Source organism: Manis pentadactyla, chromosome 6 (assembly GCF_030020395.1).
Source record: "Manis pentadactyla isolate mManPen7 chromosome 6, mManPen7.hap1, whole genome shotgun sequence".
Lineage (NCBI taxonomy): Eukaryota > Metazoa > Chordata > Mammalia > Pholidota > Manidae > Manis > Manis pentadactyla.
In genome coordinates this window covers 17,336,774-17,358,068 of record NC_080024.1, presented here as the reverse complement: position 1 = coordinate 17,358,068, position 21,295 = coordinate 17,336,774, and the positions used below count along the sequence as shown (strand labels likewise).

Here is a 21,295-nt window from a genome sequence, read left to right as displayed (position 1 = left end):
AGAGATGAGATGTATACATAAATGTTAATGATTTCCAAAATGGAAAAAAACCCAATGTCCTTCAGTGAAAAAATGGATGAATACATTATATAAGCACACACTGGATCATTATACTAAGGTGGAAAAGGGTGAACTCTAGCTGAACACGGATCTCACAAACATAACTGAGCAAAATAAAAGAATTATAAAAGTATACCATATTATTCTACTTATATAACATTCATGAGAAGGTAAGGATATCATTTAGGAATGCAAACCTAGGGGGTAAATCCATTAGAGAAAATCAAGGAAATCATTATCATGGAAGTCAGGACAGTGGTTACCTTTATGGGTAGAGAAAGTGTTCAATAGGGGAGGGACACATAATGATAGAAGGTGAGGTTCAGACAGTTATTATTCCATTATTTAATCTGGTCACATGGATTCCTCTTTCAATAATTATTCAAACTGTATGTCTTTTATACACATGTTTTATGACATCTTTAAAGTTTTTTTTTTTTAAGTCTGCTTTGGGGACTTGAGGGCTCAGGGGCTAAGCCTCTGATCCCTCATACTGGTACCTGTACTTCATCTTCTGTATTTTCAGGGATAGATTTTTCAGAGCCAGGTTCTTGGTAATCTCCTTTCCTAGCTCCCAGCCTTTCCATTGCAGCTCCTCAGCCACCTCAATGCCCCACATGACCCTCTTCTTCACTTTGTCTTGCTTCCTTGGGAAGCACGTTTGAGTGTCCATGAAGTTGGTAGGCTGTTCAGTTGCCAGGAAAAAGGGGGAGAAGAGAGCATGAATTAGCTGGGTAGGATTCCAAGACCCAGAGAAGGGGCAAAGATCTCCCCACCTCCAGAAAGTAATGAATTACACCACCCCTCACCGCCGGAGGATGGTCTGGAGAAAGAAGGTAAGGAACAGTCAGATATTACCTCTTCCAAGTAGTAGTTTTCCAGCCAGATTCCCTGTGAGCTGCCCCTGAAGCCTTCCTTGGGCCACCCCCCTAGGGCATTCCATCGGCACACTGAGCAGTCCCAGTTGGCCTTTCCATTCCTCTGACACTGCTCCCTTCGGGTGCTGCCGCTTCTTTCCCATCCCACCCCTTCACTATGGAAGTTGCTCCCAGTTGTAGCAGTCTATGCCAGGCACTTTTCCAGACCACAGAGATACTCCATCATTCCTTCTCCCATCCCTCAGGTGGTTGGTGGAGCAGAGAAAGGTGCCAGTTTGCCTGCAAACAACCCCCATCCCACGCCCTGATAGGGCCACTCCAAGCATGGCTCATAATGATGCTAGAGGTGCAATGTGCCAACGCTTCCCATCTATAATGGCAAACCCTTCACGGGTTGATCCTTAACCCTTATCTATTATCTAAGGACGGTGAGGAATGGAGAACCCCCTGGGCAGCAAACTGGAGGGAGTATGAGCCAGATGCCTCTTCCTACCCCAGTCATTGCTATAAATGCTCAACTCATTGCCATTTTATTTTATCTTTGACCAAGCGTTGCTTTTATATTGCTACATAACAGAAAGATATATTCATCTGTTCAACAAATATTTGTTGACTACCTATTATGTGCCAGACACTGTACTAGGTGCCAGGACCACGATAGTGAACAAGACCAACAAATCCCTTCTCTCTTGGAGCTTATACTCTGTTTCAATATTTACAGAGAGTATCGGATGGCCAATACATATTTTCTTCCCTGAATTGCCCGTGGAGGAAAGGTGACATGGGTGAGTGAGGATAATTTATTGTAAATATCAGTTGGTGCATCAATCAGGGTCCAACCAGGAAAACATTAGCCACTCTGGGTATTTAAAACAAAGAATGTAATGCATAACGAGGGGATAGGGAAGTAGCCTAGAAGTCAGCGACATCGCGCGGCTGCTACCACGGGAGTTCTCAGAGCCCAGAGGCCTGTGTGTGGGGCATGGAGTCCTATGGAGATAAACTGCTGACGGAGACACTGTCAAAAGCACAGAGGGAAGAAGAGAAGTGCCCTGGCTTCTCCCTTTCTCCCATCTTCCAATTTCCTGCCAACTCAGAGTAGAGCAAGAAGGGCGGCGAGTGAATCTGAGAGCAAACAGGTCTGGAATGGCACAGTGGAGTGGTGAGACGACCCCCGGTCCACAGGGAGACAAATCAACCACCATCTCATCTAAGGACAGCCAAGAATCCACACACAACATGACACATGCTGCACCAAGCAGTCACACCCTGTAGTCACACCCCAGACAACTGCCTTCCCCATGCCCAGCCTCCATGCTATCACATAGAGGGAACCCCCAAAGCTGCAAAAAGCAAACAGCATCCATATATTGGTCAAACACACAGTCCTAGGGGCCAAGACCAGAAGAGCTTTGAGGAAAGAGAGAATTACTGGCTACTCCTTTAGCCTTCGACCAGCATTCCCTAGAGTTCTCCTCCCTCCTACGGTCACTCTCGCTGCTACCATCACTCCAGTTGGCTTGGTGCTCAGTCTATGCGGGTCAAGTGTTGGGGTTTAGACAGGAGAGTCAGGTTCTTTCAGATCCCTACCCACCCCACTGCCCTGCCACCCATCTCCTGGCCCTGGCACTGCTGTCTCCTGCCCGCCCACCTGGCTGTGTCCTCACATGGCCACTGGAATTGCTGTTGCTGTTGCTGCAGGCACTCATCACCACACTGCTGCCTGTGATGGTGGGAAAGGCCACCTTGCTGGCACTCAGGCACGATCAGAGTTTGTGGTGTAGTCCCTAGACCTCATGAGGGGTTTGGGGCTGTCTGGGTGTGGGTCAGATGCCTGGAAAATAACTCCAAGGGGAGCACTCTGGCTAAGCCAGTTTAAAGCTGGAAAGGGAACAGAGGAGAGACAGAAGCGACATGAATGGAGTAGACACGCCATGTTATCACGGAGGAGTGCCTACTTTCCAGCACTGGCAACAGGTATGACATGGCATCACAAGGAACAAGCCTGAATACAAGATCCAGGGCTTTGCCTGGGAACATAAAGAGACTTACCACTCAGGAAAGGCACTTGGAAGAGGGACTTGGGGATGAGGCCCACGCAGCCCTGCCCTCCATGGCCACACCTGGCAATTTCTCTGCAAGCCCCCAGTGAGTGTTACCAAAGCATATGCATTACCTTTATCTGGCTTTTATTCTCTACTTGTTTCTTCTGAACGTGTCTTCCCTCCTAAAAGAAGAGGAAGAAGAGGCAAAGAAGAGTTAGATGAGACTAGGGGGTTCTTGGCCTTTAGGATTTCCTCTATCAGTACACAACCTGTAGTCCAGGTTTAAATTAAGCATGCACTGAAATAGTGACTCAATCCAAATATGATTGAGTCAACCTCAAGAGCAGAGGGATCCATGGATAGACTGCAGCTGGAAATTACATGCAAATACGTGCAAATGTTACAGACAAATTATATGCAAAATATCATGTGTATTTTCAAGTGCTTTTTTCCTGGAACGATGTCCACAGGTTTCACCAAATGCTCAAAAGTGTGCTTGGCCCTGCTCTAGGGGACACACAAGGGTGCTAAACTGGCTCTTGGCTCCATCTCAGATCCTGTCTTCATTTAGCAGCCTTCCTTCAGCACAAACACTCAGGTGTGCTACCATATTGGACAGCATCAATCTATTACCTTTTTGAACATACGTGTATTTTTTAAGACTACGCAGTTTTCTTCCCCACCTCTTTAAGTAACAATCTCAAAGGTAATAACTTCTACTAACATTTTACTAAGAACCTATCATGTGCCAAGCAGTGTTTAATCCCTTCCTATGTATTTTAATTCTTAGAACAATTTATAATTAGGTATGAATTGTCTTTTGTTTGGCCTAAAATAATCTCTTTTCAAGTTTGGGGTCCAGCTCTGTATTATATTACGCTTTACTAAACATATATATTATGCTTAAGTAAACAATTTTTATAATCACATTTTAGAAATGTGTACACTTCCATGAGACATTCTCCCATCCCCTCCCCACCACCCATGGAGAGTAAAAGATTCTGTTGATTTAGTTTTTCCTATTTGGCTACATCTCTAGACCCTCTAGAGGGAACTATCTTAGATTTGCTCACTTGTTCATTCACAAAGCATTTACTGAGTGCCTGCTATGTGCCAGTACTAGGCACCAGACAAGACAGGCATGGACCCTACCTTCAGTTTTAAAGCAGGTGTTCAGAAGGGATCAAAGAAATTCAAGCTGTGGAGATAGAAAGGAGGGTTCCCACTACTTTTCTGCTTCTGGATGGCTTAGTAGTCCTGCCAGTCTCATTAATACCTGTGACCTCAGGGGATTCAATAGACAGCAGCTGCCTCCAGGATCTGAAAAAGCCCCCAATCAAAACATGTAGAATAAATGAGAGACAATGGGGTGCAGACCAGGTATTAGGACTTACAGGAGTGAGCAGTGGTCCTGCAGCAAGGAAAGCTGGGTTCCAGCATCTGCTCAGACTGATTTAGACAGGGAAATTTCTCCACAGCTCCAAGCCTCCGTCTCCTACCCTGTAAAATGAGGGGTATCCTATTTTACAAAGTTGATGCGAAGCTCACATAAAATAGGGGATTTGACAAAGTCCTACAGAAACCTGTTACTATAATTAGCAATCATAATTTCCACATCGGCCTGCACTACTCTTCTCACAGACGCGCACATCCGCAATCACTGTGAAGACACAGGGCAAAGGAGGTGTTTTTTAATCCAATTTTCTAATCTCGAGGGATTTAAAATATATATCATCATCTTCCTTTATTTGCCTAATTTCCAAACTAAATATTCCTAAGATGAGCAGTGGAAGAAGTGGTGGGTGTCGTGTGGAGTGGAGGTAGGAAGAAAGAGGGAAAATGAAAAGATTAAATACACTTACAACTGCTCCTCCTTTCTCTAAGAGATCCCCAGGCTGATCCCGCCCAAGTCTCAGTCCCACGAGGCTCTCTGAAGGACACAGAAGGGACACCTGACCACGACTTCCCAAAGGACAGATATAAGGGACAGATACCCTCTCTCTCCACTCGCGCCGCTCCCCAGGTCCCTGGGACCAACGCTCGTAACTTACAGTGCCGCCATGTTGTCGTTTCCATAGATACAGGACGCACAGGATCCAGCGTCTCTTGGTATCCCAAGACAACGACGGCGACTCGAATGAGTCATGGCTCAAAGAAAGCGAAAGCGCCTCCCAACTTTACTGTAGTTTACCCTCAGTTTTTATTCTCGGACTTTCCCTGCTAGTAGTAACTGGGCTTCTACCAGTCTCAACATATGTAGTCTTCTAGTTGTCGTGATGTCACCGCACCCGTGACTTTAATTGATGAAAAATTCATGGGTAAATACATGGATTCCTCAGCTGAGAGTTATTCAGGTTTATTCCCTACACGTTTTGGTGACAAAGGGTAAGAATCTCAACAGGAACTTTATTCTGTGACTTCAGTTATGAACTTAAAAGCAGCCCTTAGTTATTTTCTTATTTTCATATTGCTATGCATATGGATTCCTTTTGCTGGTGGAAGAGGTTGTGCCCTTGACATTTTCCCCCCGCATTTCCTCCTGCCCAGCACAAAGCTTTTGAAGGGCTCTGAAGGTTAATATATGAGAAAGGCATTGATATACATTATGTAGATTTTTGAAAGCCCATTTGTTCATTTGTCCATATGTGCCCTGGGGGGAAGGATCTCATTGGTGAAGACTCCTTAGGTGTGTGAAATTAAAGATTTTAATTCAATTGCCCATTTTTGGGCAATTAAAGATGTTTCACTACCCAGGACAGTGATGGGGGCAGTGCAAGGGAGAGAGACCTTAGTAAATCTAGGAATAACCCAGAAAATAGACTCTCATTTTGGGAAAGTTGGAGTTCACTTGTGAAAGGTGAAAGATGGACTAAGATGATGAGTTGGCCTGGGAGATCACATGGCCAGAGGCTGGCCAGACTGGAGGGGAGGGACAGGCCAGGGGGTCCATAAGTTATGCCAGAACCATTAAGCCTAGAGTTTTCTTGGGATGGAGGAATGTGGAACTCAGTGAGCTTTTCACTGGTTTCAACATTATTCTCAGAATGTGAAACCTGCACTTTGGACACGACGATTTCTATGCTGCTTGTAGTTTCTGTAATGGTTTCCTTTCTGTTTTTCACTAAGCTCTTTTTGAAATGTTCAGCCTGACTCAGCTGGACCTTAGGGACAGGGAATGGACCTGTTTCTCCATTCTTAGGCCAAAAAGAAATAGGGAGCAGTGACTCTGGAAGCAAGGCTTGGTGGTGGCCTCAGGAGTCCCAGGGAGGTGGAAAAGCTCATGCTAGGAACTGCACATCTTTGTGTCTCTTCACTGAGGCTGTCTCCCTCCAGAGCTTCTGGTCTGCCCAAACCTTAGTGAATTCTGGGCTTGGGACAATGAAAGGAGATTCTTAGTAGAGCTCTTTCAGTTCTGCTTTTGTGGGGTTCTCACTGCTTCCTGGGAGCTCTGCTGACAATTGACCTTGACTGACGTGGTAGACTCCCAGTGAGAGGCCCAGGCTGGACTTTGCCCCAGTAGGCAAATGACATGGAAAGGGGAGTGGCAAAGGTTGACCTGAGGAGGGGAAGAGGAAGCCAGGTTTGTTTTGGAAGTCCCTTTTTTCAGGAGCCCAAAACTCATGGGCAACAATGGGTGCTCGGTCCTGGTGGCTGTATGTTCCACGGACCCAAGAAGGACAATGAGGGTGGGTGTTTGTCTCAAGGCTGTGAACAAGGGTGAGTGATAGTTCAGGAAATTCATGAGGACCAGGATGTGGGAGAAAGGGAGGATGAAGGATAGATAGTAGATAGACTCGGATCTTCCCAGCTGGACTGGGGGTGGAGTCAGTAAAGATAAAGCACACTCAGTGATTTGGGCTTCAGCACACACAAAACTATTTTTTCTAAGCTTTTCTCCACACCTCTAACTTACCATGGATTAGAGAAGACTCTGGGCTGGGAAATCAGGCAGACTTAAATGAATCCTGACTACCCTTACTGGCTGTGTGACCTTGGGCAAGTCATATGACCTCTGAGCCTCAGTTTCCTCATCTAATACGTGGGGATAACTATCAAAAGGCTGGTGTAAGGATTAAGCAATCAAGCATATGTAAAGTTTTTGACACTTGGTAGACAATTAGCAACACACACACATACACACACACACACAGAGAAAGGTCACTTACTAAGTGGGAGGTCCCTTATAATTGAGCCACCTGGCTTTCTGAGCACCCTCTCATCCTACACCTCCCAGCCTCTCTGCTGCACCCTGGAAAGGTGGAGTTTTTCTCCTCTCCACATCCTCCTTTTTTTTTTCTCCAAGAAGGAGACTACCTTGGGTGCTCTGGATAGAGAAAGACAAAAGGAGATGCCAGGGTGATCTGCCGTCCAGTTGCAAGTCAACCCCAGCTCTAGCACTTGCAAAAAGCCCTGTCACACCTTCCTTCCCCTGAAACTTTGACCCCAGTTCCAGTGTTAATTCTGAAATCATGTCTCCATCCAAACTGTACCCATTGGAAGGGAGGGAGATGAGGAAGTGGATCCTCCCACAGAAGCTCTTGACTTCCAAAATTAGTGGGGTTAGTCTTCTAAGCCAAGGTGTGGAAGAGTGAGAGAAGGCTATAGCTCAGAGATGGTTCAGAGCTGGACCTAGGAGCAGGTATGGAGCCCTCTCTGCATTAGAATGACATGGTACCCTGAAGCTGCTGGGTGTGGGAAGGGTGTGTCAGACATTGATGGCACCTCCAGCCTGAAAGGGCTGCCAGGGCACAAGACAATTGAGAGGGAAAGAGTTCCATTCTGCCTGGGACCCCCATAAGGTTTTCTAACTCTCCTGTGTCAACCCAAACCCCCTAGATAAGTGCTTCCTCTATTCATTGTCCCCACCAAAGTGTAGATAGATGCACAGGCCAACAGTAGGGGGATTGCAGGGGAAAGTACATGAGGCTTAATCCCAGAAGACTTGAGTTCGTGTCCTGGTTCTACTATTTAATAGCTGAGCATTTTCAGGCAAATTGTTAAACATTCCAGAGCCTCAATTTCCACATCTGTAGACTGGAGACAAACAGTGGTGGTATTCAAAATACCTAACAATTGTAAGGTATGGGTACTGACCTATGAGAATGGGCACCTGCTGGCCTTAGAGCCAGAGCAGTGTCCTGGGAGACCTTATTGTGCCAGACCTTAACTCTATAATTGTTGGGTAGTGGAGAAGCCTAGAGGTATGGAGAGGGGAATGGGAGATAATCCACAGCAGTGGAGTCCTCAGTCAGTGACTATTTGCCAACTGACATCTCCAAGTAGTTCCAGATTTTAGCAACCAGTATAACTATATTGGGTAGCATTGGTTGCAAGTGAGATCTGAGGATAAATCCTACCTCACTGGCTACTATATACAGGTATTTATTTCAAGCCAACACTTGAAGCATATCCCCCTCTAATTCCTCCTCACTGGTGGAGGATCTATCACTATGCCTAACTGCTCTTCCCTACTAATCTCTGCAGTGCTCCTCCTCTGTGTTAGCTGTCTCAGCTGTCTTCCCCCACACCATCTCTTCTGGCCTTTCCAGCCTTTCGTGCCTCTCTGGCCAGCACCATGGACAGCTACCGCTGACCAGCCCATCCTAGACCATCCCCTTCCTCCTGCCTTCTAGCTCCTCTTCTCTGACCTACCCCACCACAGAAACCCCTAGGTATGAACTGAATGAGGGTAATCCCTGACAAGACAGTAGAGAGGAATGGTTAAGAACGAGCTGTGGAGTAAAGCAGACTGGATTTGAATCCCAACCCCACCAGCACTCAGCTGTAAGACCTTGTTGCTTCACTTCTATAAGACCCAGTCTCTTCATTTGTAAGCAGGGAAAACTTTAAAAGCCACCTCAAAAGTTGTGAGGTGTGAATGGGCACAGTCCCTGGCTCATTATATGTTCTGCATAAATGAAGGACACCATTATTCTGTTTCCATCCTATTTAATTCCTCATACCCTTTCCAATCCATTTCTGGCCAGAGTTCTCTCTCAAGTAAAGGTGTCGTAACATGACCATTGGTTCAGTGCAGCTGGCCTCGTTGGGGTGTGGAATTTGAATTGGATTTCAAGGATGGTAAGGGAGCCCACTTTTGACTAGTTCATGAGAGTCTGTCTTTATTAGATTTCTTTTGCATGTTTAAAAATAATATTTGAGTTAATTTTATATACACAGAGGAGCCACAAAAATATGATAAGGAATTCTCATAAATCCTTCACCCAGCTTCCCCTTAGGTTAACATCTTACATGACTACAAAGCACTTATCAAAACCAAGAAAATAGTCTTGGTACAACAAAACCTATTGATGACAGTATAGAATTTATTTAGATTTCACAAGTTTGTCCACTAATCCTTTTTCTTGTTTCAGTATCCAATCCAGGATCCCACAGGGGGCATTTCCTGAGTCTTTCTTCATCTTTCATGACCTTGACTCTTTTGAAGAGTACCGTCAATTATTTTGTAGAATGTTCCTCCGTCTGGGTTTGCTTCTCACGATCAGAGTAAGGTGTGCATTATTTAGAAGCATGACAGAGGTATGTATCCTTCTTAGTACATCATATCAGAAGATACATGGTGTCAATATATATTATTAGGGATGTTAACATTGATCACATGGCTAAAGTGGTATCTGTTAGGATTCTCCACTGGAAACTTGCTCTTTTCCCCTCTTTATTAGATTTTTGATCATTCTTCCCTAAAATAAAGGATCATCTTTTGTTTCTGTAGGATTAAGAGTTCAAAACCCAAGAATCCTGTCCTTGTAGTAACCTTTCTACCCTTATATACTCCCAACCACTCCCCCAGGCCACACCCATTCATTATTATTTGTCTGTTCACCTTCCTCTTGAGTTTTCCTTACTTGGGCATTTGGAGACATGTGCAGGCGGCAGATGAAGACACACCTGGAGTTTATGAGGGTAATAGGGTGCTTTTGTTCATTTGCATGGACTTTCCTGTTGAGGCCCTGAGAGTTTCTGCTTGCAGGGGCACTCTGAGAAAATGTGACCAGCAACTGTCCACAGGAGGGTCCAGTCCCTTTCTCAGGTCTGGCTCCAAACTGAGTGTTTTCCTCAACACATAAAACTTGGGTTTTTTAAATCTCTAATAGTGTTCCTTCTACTTGGCCATGTGTAAATCCTTGCTACCCACTAGCCTACCCAGATCCATGAGCTTCCTTGCTTCCAGAAGACGCTTCACTCCTCCAAAAGTCTTCTATCATTAGAGATCCTACCACCAGAGAAGATTTATAACTTTCTTTCAATCAGTTGAGTGTGGAGAGATGTGCTCATCCAACCCTCCCGTTTGTCTCCAGCTCTATCTGCCCCAAGTTTATTCTGAGTCAGTGTGTCTTTTCACACTGCCCCTTTAGAGGATGAAGAGGCATCATGACTCCCAACCTCATGCAGGCTCCATTTTTAAAGTGTGTTAAATGCCATTGGAAAGTCTCAGAAGATGCCTTCATCAATTTCTATTCCCTTTTTACCCTTTGTTTTGGTTACTATTGCTGTTTAAGAAATTACTCCAAAACCTCAAGGTTCCATTTTATTTTGCTTATGATTTTGTGGTTCAGGAATTCAGGGAGGGCTTGCTTGGAGTTCTCACACAGTTGCATTCATATGTTGGCCAGGGCTGCAGCCATCTGCAGGCTCCCTTGGGCTAGATTTCCAAAATGGCTCACTCACATGGTTGACAGTTGATGCTGGCTGTCGTCTGGAAGCTTGCTAAGATATAGATAGACAAGAACCCTATCTGTAGATAGCTTCTTAAGATTGGCAGTCTCAAGGTAGAACCAGGCAGAAGCTACATGGCTTTTTCTTACCTTGCCTCAGGTCAGATTCAAGGGGAGAGAAGTGTCAAATAATTTGTGGACATATTTTAATCATTGCCACTCCCACCAAAATGGGATCCTCTCACAGCAGCTAAAACATTATTCCTCCAAGACCATCTTCCCTGACAGGTTTTTGGCCACCTCCAGTCCTATCAGATCTTTAAGGCTGAGACTGGGAGTGCCTTCCTCCCATCCCTCTGGGATGGTGGCTCATCAGTTCCCACCTCCCTTATTTGCTGCAGCAACAGACCTGGGTTCTGGTCTGGTTGCTGCTACTGTGTGACTTTGGGGAGGTGACTTCACCTCCCTGGGCCTCAGTTTCTTTTCTGCAAAGTAAGTATTAGGAGCAACTTCAGATTGCAGGCTGTTAGAATTTAAAAAGATAATGCAAACAGCAGACCTAGCACAGATAGTGCTTCTGATTGTCAACTGTGGGCAATTTATTCTCCCTCTTGGAGACTTAGTTTATTTATGTCTGAAACGGGAATGATTCCTTAACCAGCTTCCCCATGCAGATGAGAGAGGTTCTTAAACCAACTGCATGGAAAGTCAATCCGAAGGGTGAGGCTTCCTAACCCCTATCTGTGCACGAAGCCCACCGTGTCTAAGTCTATCTGGGGTGGACACAACATGCGTGCGAGATGGCCGGGGTGTGGCTTGGGGTGGGGTGGGGTGCGTGCGCAGGGCGGGGCCGCTATCAGCCCCACCCAGCCTTATCAATCCAGACTGGTCACAGCTCAGCCCACGGGAACAAAGAGGCTTTGAGAACCAGGCTGGGGTGTGGGACGTGGGGCTGAGGCCTGTAGGCGTGTTCCATCTTGGGGGCAGAGGGCACGGGATAGGGGAGCTGCAGCTGACAACCCCTGCCAGGGAAGTTTCCCTGGCGCAGGGGCACCCTTCAAGGTGGGAAGCAGGGTCTGAGGTCCAAGAACCTCCATTCCTAGAGTCTGGCTTCTGTGGGGTGTTTCCTTTCCCACTTGCCCCCAGGTCCCCATCTCCTCCCCTTCCATGGGGTGCAGCGTTTCCCCTCCTCCACTGCCATTTTAGTCTCCACTTCTGCCACCGTTAGCCCCAACCACACCGTGATTGGCTCCTGGTCCATGAGCGGGCCCTGCACTTCTCCACACATCTGCTCCCAGCGATCCATCCACTTACCCTTGCCCAAGTCAAACACACCCAAAAGGTCCAGCCCAAAACCATTCCCAGTAAGTCTCCAGTCATAGCACATCTCATTCCCCACCTGTCTATTTGCTCTGTGCTTCTTCCCATGTGGCTCTGTATGGAACTTCTCTCCACACTTTAATCACCCATGGAATCGGCTGAGCCTGGCAGAGACCTAGGCCCAGCAGGGCCAGAGTTTAAGGCTGTACAAGTTGTATACTGCACAAGGGCCCTAGGCTGGGCAGGCAGGTGGGGCCTGAAATCCAGAAGTGCTGAATACCCCAGTGTGCCCCCGGCACCAAGGGGTCTCTCTGAAACCAACTACTGGTACCAGGAGAGAAGAGTTGACTTTTCTAGTTGGGTCTCCTGAGGGGGCATTTTGCTATTTTTTAATGGAGGGGTGCCCATTTCTTGGTCCCACGCTAGAGCTACAGGTGCCTGCAGTAGGTCTGGCTGCCTAAAGATGTTGCATTTTGCTCAGCGCTGCACAAAACAGCACCACTCACTGTCAGAAGCCATCCTGCAGGCAGCACCTTGAGGCGTATGTTGGAGGAGAGGGGTGAGTGCAGGCCCACATGACTTCTGGAGGGCTATGCCCAGGGTGTTGGGTCTTTCCAAACCAAAGATGGGAGGCTGCAGGGGCAGTCTGGGAATGGGTACCTGAGGAGAGGCCTCTGCACAGATCAGGGCCTAGTTTTCCCAGAAAAGCTGCAGGGCCCCACTGCCACTCCAAGTCTGGTCTGGTAAAGGTCTGCCTTTAGACAGTTGTCTGAATCTTTCCAGCCTCCTCTGTCTGAAGAATGAATGTGTTTCCTGAGAAAGACCATCTAGAATAGGAAGTGCGGGGACACCAAGTGGCTTTGTGTCTGCAAGACAGAGTGTGCCCAGGCCTAGCAGGAGAGGCAGGTAGGCTTCCCCATAAGGGAAACTTCTCTCTCATCTTCTCTTTATCTCCCATGCAGAATGTCTACAAGGGAGAGATTTTGCGAATGAATGGACAAGAGTACCTTGACATCATGTTTCTCACTGTGAGTGAGTTCACGGCCATTCTGGTCCCTGTGAGCCTGGCCCATGAGGTTCTGCCATAGTTCACTCTAGGTGTGCTGACAAAGCAGACTTCCAGGCCTGAAATGCTTAGAGTGATTTTTGGAGAGGACCACCCCAAGTTCACCAAAGGAAAAGCCCTGTGATAAGAACAGTGGGCCTGAGAGCCAGATGCATGGGCTCAAATCCTGCTTCTGCCACTTGCTGTGTAATCTTGGGCAAGTTACTTAACCTCCCTGTGCTTTTATGTTCTCATCTGGAAAAACGGAAATATTACGGTATACACCACATGGGTAGAGCACTTAGAATGATGCCTGCCAATTGCTAATCTTCATTAAATGATAGCAGTTGTCATAATAGCCTGTGGGGACCTATTTCTTCCCAGATGACACAGTTTCCTACTCTCAGGAGCAATGAAGGTTTCTCTGGAGTTTTTCTCCATGGAGGTGAGGCATGGGTAAGGTAAGTCTGAGGAGTCATCCCCAAAACAGTCGTCCTTGTAAGGAGATAGAACCTGGGCAGTGGTGTGCTCTAACAACTGGCTCCTCATGGCCAAAGGAACCCTAGCTTCTAGCATATACCAATTTCCATGGTGTAAATATTCCTATCATGGCCTATTTCAACTGCCTCATGAAATTCCTGAAAATTTACCAATTGTACCACTGGACCTGGGAATCTTAGCTGATCTGTAGTGAGTACAGAAAAACCTGCCTTGGGATGGAGACACCAAGAGAAAATGAGGAAGAGGGGTCACGGGTCATCCTGTCTTGGCAATACTGGCCTCTAGACGAAGCAGTGTTTCTCAAAGTGTGGTCCATGGACCATCTTCCATGCTTTGGGTGTTTGTAAAAATAAGTTCCTGGGCCTTACTCTGGATCAGTTAAAACAATCCTAAAAGTGAGGCCAGGAATAATTTTAAACAAGCTGCCCAGGTGATTCTGAGGTTTGAGAACTGCTAGGTTAGGAACCTCTGACTTATCCAAGAAGTCAGAATGGGCCACAAGGCAGATGTGAATTCTACAGAACCTTTGTATACCATGGGCTCTTATCCACAGTGAAGAATGAGGAACCTAGGCCCTGAGATAGAATGGGTAAGCAGGGAAAGCACCTTGACTGAGGCACAAGGAGGGGATTCTACATGAGTAAAGTGACCACAGACTAGTTACCTCAGCTCTCTGGCTGGCCCACCAGTGCTTAGGGCAAACTTTGGGGTCAGCTTATGAAGGCCTTGCCTGGCACAGAGCCCAGCTCTTTGTTGGGACCTGCAGAGCTACTAGGTAGGAAACACCTGCAGAGAGGTTTCGTCTTTCAGAGAAGGACCCACACTATCTGTGTACTGGCCTCACTCAGCATCCTAGACTCTACGGCTCTAACAACTTAAATAGTTTTTATTACAAAAGAAAGGAAAGAGCAAAACATCCCCCAAATTCTCCCATGGGCTTCCCTCTCTGCGCCAATAAATAAGGTGGGGGAGACTGACCGGAGGAGAGGATCGGGGCCATGGTTCAGCAGAAGAGGGAGCCTGGCCTGGGCAGGGGTGGAAAGACATCCAGTCCATTCCCCTGGTCCCAGGCACTATGATCACATTGGCTGGAACACAAAACTCTGCCCACTGGCAGCAACAGTCTCTGGGTATGTCACAAGGAGTGTGTCCAGGGAGAAAGGTCACGCCTGAGGATAGCCAGGTTGGCTACCCCACCCTGCAGCCTTCTCAGTTCTGGGCAGCATTGAGTCCAGCCAGCTCCCTGCTGGCTCCCAGGGAATCTAGCAGCATCAACTGAGGTGCAAGCCCACCAAAGGGGGGCCTAAGACAGATGGAATGAGCCCCTCCCCACTAGGGGAGGCAGGTATGAAAAATCAAAGTGAGAGCTGGTCAGGTTGGGACACACCATGCCAGCCTCCAGGTCTCTAGAAAAGAAGGACAAACCACCCCCAACAGCACAGATTGTAGCTCTGTCAGTACACCACAACAGATGTGGGGGATGCTGAGACAAGTGTGGGAGATGCTGGCATTCCCCACCAAATCTCAGTGGTGTCTCTGTGGTGGGTGAGATGGTGAAACCCATGGCCCCCATGCAGGTCCCTTCCAGGGCCAGTGTCCGTCTGCCAGAGAGGCCTTTGGATGTAGTTGGGCAGTTGTGGGAGGGCAATAGAGGGGTCTTTTCAGCTCCCTGGCCCTGCCATGCCCAGCGAGTGGAAGCTGCCCTCTTCCAGCAAGAGCCGTCCCAGGCGGTAGAGCAGCTGGGGGTACCAGTGCACACCCTCCCCTGGGGTCCAGCTGCTCCACACCATGCTATGAAACAGTCTCAGGGGCCAGAAGGCCAGCTGAGCAAGGCGGTGGTCAGCCACGGCTGCGAAGCAGGAGGCCACCACATCCTCAACCACCAGGGTCCCGTGCCTTGTTAGTGGGGCATAGGCCCCAAGGGCCACGTGTGTAGAAACAGCCACCACTTGGGCAGGCTGCAGGCCAGGCTCCCCGGCCACCAGCACATACTGGCCAGGCTGCACCTGGCTGGCAAATGTGGCCCGGAAATGGGCGGCCGGTTCTGTGTGATTGTTGGCAGTGAAGAGCAAGTGGGCAGGTGTGAGTGCCAGGCGGCGTGGGGGTTCCTGGGTCTCGATGACTTGGAAGACCCTCAGCCTATCTGGCTCTCGATCCAGGAAAATGAGCACATCACTGAAGATGGGGTTTCCATCCTCCCCCATGGCCAGCACCCGGTCTCCTGGCCTTATGGTTGACAAGGCCACATGGGCCCCACTCTCCAGGCGCACCTGGGCTCCAGCAGGGAAGCAGCCACCTGTCTTGGCCGCGGCCGAGTGCTCTGTGGGAAGAAGGGACATGAAGGTATTACTGCTACGGAGCTTGGATTCCCCATCATAGCACCCCTCCCCAGCCCAGCTAGAGCTTGTCATGATCCCACAGAGCCACCAACACCAACTCCTGGCCCCAGCCACCACCTCCCATGGAGCCTTGAGCCCACCCAGCCCACAATGTGATTTTTTTGTCCTCCCCAGTCCAACCCTTTGCCGATGAGAGGAGCACACTGTAGCTCCAAGATCCAGCGAGTGAGGAGAAAAAGGCCCTCCTGAAGCCCAGGTGAAGCCCCTCATCTTTTCTCAGTGCTGACAATACTGTGAAGCAGTCAGAGAGGCCAGAGGTCAGGTGAGCCAGGCTATGGTCGCTGTGACTTGACCCCCAAAGAGCTGCAGTCCTATAGGGCAGGCAGGCTGCCTAGCTCCTCTGTGGCCTGGAGGTCCCGTTATTTCTCATCCCTTGCTCAGACACTCCCAGAATATTGCCCTCTCAGACTGATGCCCCAAATTCTGTCCCAGAGTTGGCCCTTGGAGTCTATACCCAAGTAAGGGTTGGACCACCCATGGGGCAAATACAGGCTTCCTGGGGAAGCCTCAGAGTGAATGGTCAGGCCAGGGTACTGCTCAGTGGCAAGGATGAAATTTCACCATCTTCAATTCATGTGCTGGGTCCTTGTTCAGGAACAGGACACGGTAGCATCAGTGGGTGGGATGAAGAACAGTGTTTGGGGGTCGGGAATAATGATGGAGGTTGCCACTCTGGGAGCTGGCACCCGGCCAGTGTTTGCAGGCGAAGGGTGGATGTGACTTGAAGTAGATATGGTTGGCAGGAAAGTGCTGAGGGAAGCATTGGGGTGGGGTCACTGCTGTGTGCCCAGGTGGGGTCAGCGAGAATACAAGGTGGGCCTGGTCTTAGTGTGCAGGGTCAGTGAATACCAGCGTGGAGGGCTGAGCCCGTGGTCAGGTGGAACTAGGCTGGCAGTCACGAACCATTTGAAGCACCCATGGCTGGGTTCAGTGTAGATGACAGGAATGCTGACAAGACTTGAGGAGTGGGGGGAGGCCCCAACACCTGCCAATTCGGATCAACAAGGCGGCCAACTGGGAAAATCCACTTTATTGAGTCCACTCTGTTTATTCTGACCCTCATGGCTGGCTTTGCCCCAAAATGTCCAGCTTCAGGGCCCTGAGGGAGAGATTGGGGACGCCTGCGCCCCCTGGGAGGAGCGTACCAAGTGCCCTCAAGAGCCTGACCTGCAGCCAAGTTGTGGGTTCTGAACCTTTGGGCTCCTGGCTCCTGGTCAGGCATGCTGGTGTCTAGGCACTCCCTGGCCCCTGGCCCCACCACCCGCCTCCGTTCTGAACCACGGTGGGTGGGGAGGCCATCTCTGTCACAGCCTGGCTTCCTCCATCTGTCCAACTTGCTTTGTGTTGCACCTTCTTGCAGCTCTGGGCTGTGGACAGCAGTGTTGGCACCCAGCAGTGCTGGTACAGGGCCCTGTCTCCCTAGGCTTCTGCATGGCACTACCAAGCACCAGAGGAGCAGGCGGTCACAAGCAGCAGCGGGGTGCGCCGCCGACGTCCTCTTCCCCGGGGTCCCCGCCTCCATCCCTGGGCAGGCCTCTTCACCTTCTCCGAGGCAGTGAGCCCTGCGCCACTTGCCCACGCCCTGCGGCCCCGGCCCCGGGCCCAGCCCCCTGGCAGCGGCTCACCGGACTTAACGGAGCAATGCACGTGGGCCTTGGACTCGTAATACACCCAGTCGAAGCCAGCCTCCACTGCCAAACGCGCCAGCAGTCCGTACTTATTGCGGTCGCGGTCCGACGTGGTGATGTCCACTGCGCGGCCCTCATAATGCAGCGACTCCTCCGAGTGGTGGCCGTCCTCGTCCCAGCCCTCGGTAACCCGCAGCTTCACGCCAGGCCACTGGTTCATCACTGAGATGGCCAGCGAGTTCAAGCGGTCTTTGCAGCGCTGAGAGAAAAGAGCGCTGGGAGTTAGGGGGAGCAGCTGGCCTGCGTGCAGGTGGAGGCGCAGCCTGGCCTCTGGCTCTCCCACTGCACCCCCTGGAGTTGGGAAACCGGGGAGGGTGCTCTGACCCCCTTCCATCCTAGCATCTGGCCGCCCCAGGGACAGGTTGGCACGGTGGCGCCGCAAATCTGGAGGGCGCGTCCATCGGTGCACACTTGGGCGTCCTTCTCTGACCGCGGCCCCTGCTCTGGCGCTCTCTCTTCCCGGCTCTGGGGACCTATCCCTCTATAGACAGGTCTGCATCTTCACAGCGCCGAGTGCTCGGGTCTCACCGACGCGCCAGAGACCAGGGACCGCCCCCTGCCTGGAGGGTGGGGGTGGGAGCGAGCCCACAGCCTGCGGCTGTCCTGCTAGGCGTGCAAGGCCCGAGGTGCCCAGTAGGTGTCACCGTAGCCTCAGGGCTGAGGCCCGGGGACAACAGCCCCGGAGGCGTGGCAGGTGCGGAGAGCCCAGGCAGCGTTCGAGGTATATTGAAAGGGAAACCCAGGCCTCCCTGGATCACTCCAGAGCCACAAAGTGTTTCAGCTCGGACCGTCTTATGATCCGAAACCGGCCCGCACTCGCGCCAGGGATGCGACAGTCCGGAAACCAGAAGTTGGTAGAGCGGCTAGCTCGCAGACTGGCCAAAGGGAGGGGCGCGCGCAGGGTTGGTAATCCCAGGTGACGTCCTCTTTTAGCCCCGAGCCCTCAGCACTCCTGCGCCGCCCCTATCTGGGAAGGGACCCAAAAAACCGAGGCTCTGATCTCAGGGAGCCAGCTGCCCACTCTGCCTCACACGGGTGGGAGTACAGCTGCGCCCTGAGGGAAGGACAGGAGTGATCATCCGTCTGTGCTGTCTCCCCGCGTGCCTGCAGCCCAAAGGACCCTGCAGCTGACTTGAGGGCGTGGCCTACCGGAGAGGGGAATCTTCTACGTTCTTGACCCTGAGGTGCGCGCAGCCCATGTCTCCATTTACCCCCACCCCCACCCCTGAAGTCCCTGGGCCCCACAGACCCTTGGACTCCGTCTCCCAGGAGCCAACAGAGGCTACAAACCAAGGCCCGGCCGTTTTCCCAGGCGAGCAGCCTAGCTGGGGGCGCCTACTGCCCAGGGAGGGAGCGCCGCGTGCTCCTAGCCGCCAGTCTTCTAGCCCCCCAGCTTTGTCGGCACCGCGGGCCCCTGCTCCCCGCCCCTCTCTCCCCCACCACCCCCCGCCCTCGGGTCCAGAGCTGGGGCGCGTGCTGTCAATGATTGCCCAGCCCGTGGCCCGGATCCTTATCTGCATTCCTCGGCGCCCGGCCCGGCCCGGCCACCAGCCAACCTTCGGCCCCGACACCGGCAGGCCAGCCCCGGCGCCAGGACGAATGCTGAGGGCCTTAGCTGCTCTTCCTAAAGCACCTAGAAAGCGGGCTGCCTGCCAGTGAGGAAAACCCCAGGAGACCTGGGGAAGGGGACCCTTGGAACCCGGTTGCAGGGAAGAGAGCTTTCCCCGCTGGGCTTGCGCTGAGCGCGGGTCCTGTTCTGAGCATGCCGAGACTACATAGCATTAGCTCCGCTCCCTGCCTCCCCTGCATCCCAGCCCCTCTCTTTGAATCCTCCCAGTCCCTGCCGCCAAGCCCAGGGATCCCTCAAGTTCGGTTCCAGCGCCCGAAGGCCCTGGCACCCCACACTTCAACGGCAGCCACGCCGCTCAGCTCCTGGGACAGACACGTGGGCTCGGCGGCAAGTTCCCTTTCCCACCTCGCCTCTCGGCTCAACTCTTTCTCCCCACTGGTCGTTAGCCCCAGACCCAGCCAGGATGCTGTTCCAGGAGGGGGCAGCGCAGCGAACCAAGAGCGCGCAGGGAGAAAAGGCCGTGGGGCCTTCTGCGCCCGAAGCTTCTTCGCCTCAGGGGTGCCAAATGGCTTCGAAATGAAAGGGGTGCAGCCGTGCGGAAGGTTAGGACGGGAGGGACTGCGTGGGTCTGTCTCCAAGGCACAGGAGGCAGCCGCGTCGAGGTACCTCCTGGTGCCGCGTCTGACCCGAGCTGCCAGCACTCGGAAGCAGAGGGGCGGCCGCCAACCGGCTGGGCTGTGGCGCTTGGCAGCGGGGAGCTCTTCTCACAGCCTCCGGAGGGGCTGGGACAATCCCGCGGGGTACCCTGGCCGGCTCATCTCGGGCAGGAGGCAGCCGGGCTTGGCGAGAGGGGCAGGTGCCAGGGGGGCGTGCCAGCCAGTGGAGAAAAAGTGCCAGGGGGGCGGGCAGGGCCAGGCAGGTGGCGGTGCTTTGGCGGCGGCGCGCTACGAGGGCGGGTCGCGCTCACCTGGGTCATGAGGCGGTCGGCGCCCGTGTTCTCCTCGTCCTTGAAGATGATGTCGGGATTGTAGTTGGGGGTGAGCTCCTTGAAGCGCTCCGAGCTGCGCGCGATCTTGCCCTCATAGCGCCCGCTGGCGCCCAGGGTCTTCTCTGGCACGTTGGGGCTGAACTGCTTATAGGCGAGTGGCACGAGCTTGCGCGGCGGCCGCCGGCGGCTGCCCACCACCCGGCCCGGCCCGCAGCCCCGCGCTGCCGGCACCGCCAGCAGCAGCAAAAGCAGGCAGAACCGCAGTCGGGGCCGGAGCCGGGCGGGAGACATGGCCGGACCGCCCGGGAGAGGCGGGCGAGGGTGCCTGGTAGGCTGATGGGTGGGCGAGTCGACGGGAGCGCCGCCGGGGCTCAGGCGTCCGGGTGGCTGCGGGGGGCTCCAGGTGGGGGCGCCATGGGCTGCGCGGCGCGGCGCAGGGCCGGCGGGACTCAGGTGCGGGGCGGGGGCCCGGGGCCCTGGCTGGTGGCGGCGCGCTGTCCCCCTCGGCGCCTCGACTCTGAGCTGCCCGGCTCGCCGGCCGCCAATAAATAGGCCGGCCCGTTTGTTTTGGCAACGCGGCGGCGGCGGGGGGCGGCGGGCGGCGGGGCTGCGGGCCGCCGGGCTGGGCTGGGCTGGCCGGGCCGGCGGGCTGGCGGGCCCCGCGGTTAGCACCCCGGCCCGGCGGTCAGGCGGCTCGGGCGGAGCGGGAGCTGCTGCCGGCGGCGCAGCCCGGGGCTGAGTGAGAGGGGAAATGGAAGAGATCCGGGCTCGGGCCCCGCGCAGACCGCACCCTACCCATGTCCCTGCCTCCTGTGCGCTCGACAGCGAACCTGCAGCAAGGGCAGCACAGCCTCCTCCCCCTCGGGCGGGCGGCCCCGGCACTAGCCAGCCCTTGTCCCGCTTGCTCCTCTGCCGCGCGTCCGCCCGCCCGCTGCCCTCCGCGCCCCCTGCACAGCCTGAGTTTGCCCTCCCCGCCCGGACGCGCCCCACCCCGCCTTGGCCTCGTCTCTGGGCTCCCCGCGGCTCCGGGATGCCCCGCCAGGCGCAAACCTCCCCGACAGGAGCTGCCACCCCCACAGAGACCGCAACCCACGGCGCGGCCGGACGCAAGGGGCGGGTGACAGT

The 21,295-nt window shown here is 52.4% G+C and overlaps 2 protein-coding genes across 3 annotated transcripts in view; both read right to left on the bottom strand.

The window, feature by feature from the left end:
* CFAP65 (cilia and flagella associated protein 65) overlaps nucleotides 1-5,068 on the bottom strand; it is a 33,410-nt gene extending 28,342 nt beyond the window's left edge. For both annotated transcript variants that reach the window (XM_036915097.2, XM_036915139.2), the window contains exons 1-4: nucleotides 5,035-5,068; nucleotides 4,378-4,483; nucleotides 3,115-3,165; nucleotides 561-745 (exon numbers count right to left, since the gene is read on the bottom strand). In XM_036915097.2, coding sequence (XP_036770992.2) covers nucleotides 561-733 — 173 coding nt within the window. In that variant the 5' untranslated portion in view covers nucleotides 734-745; nucleotides 3,115-3,165; nucleotides 4,378-4,483; nucleotides 5,035-5,068. The remainder of the gene's footprint in view (nucleotides 1-560; nucleotides 746-3,114; nucleotides 3,166-4,377; nucleotides 4,484-5,034) is intronic.
* A 9,995-nt stretch (nucleotides 5,069-15,063) lies between these two features.
* On the bottom strand, nucleotides 15,064-20,770 carry IHH (Indian hedgehog signaling molecule). The gene is made up of 3 exons (XM_036915082.2): nucleotides 20,150-20,770; nucleotides 17,550-17,811; nucleotides 15,064-15,845 (listed from the first exon to the last, which is right to left on the bottom strand). Exons 1-3 carry the CDS (start codon nucleotides 20,459-20,461, stop codon nucleotides 15,187-15,189), a joined length of 1,233 nt encoding a protein of 410 aa, XP_036770977.1. The 5' UTR covers nucleotides 20,462-20,770; the 3' UTR covers nucleotides 15,064-15,186.
* Nucleotides 20,771-21,295: the final 525 nt, after the last annotated feature.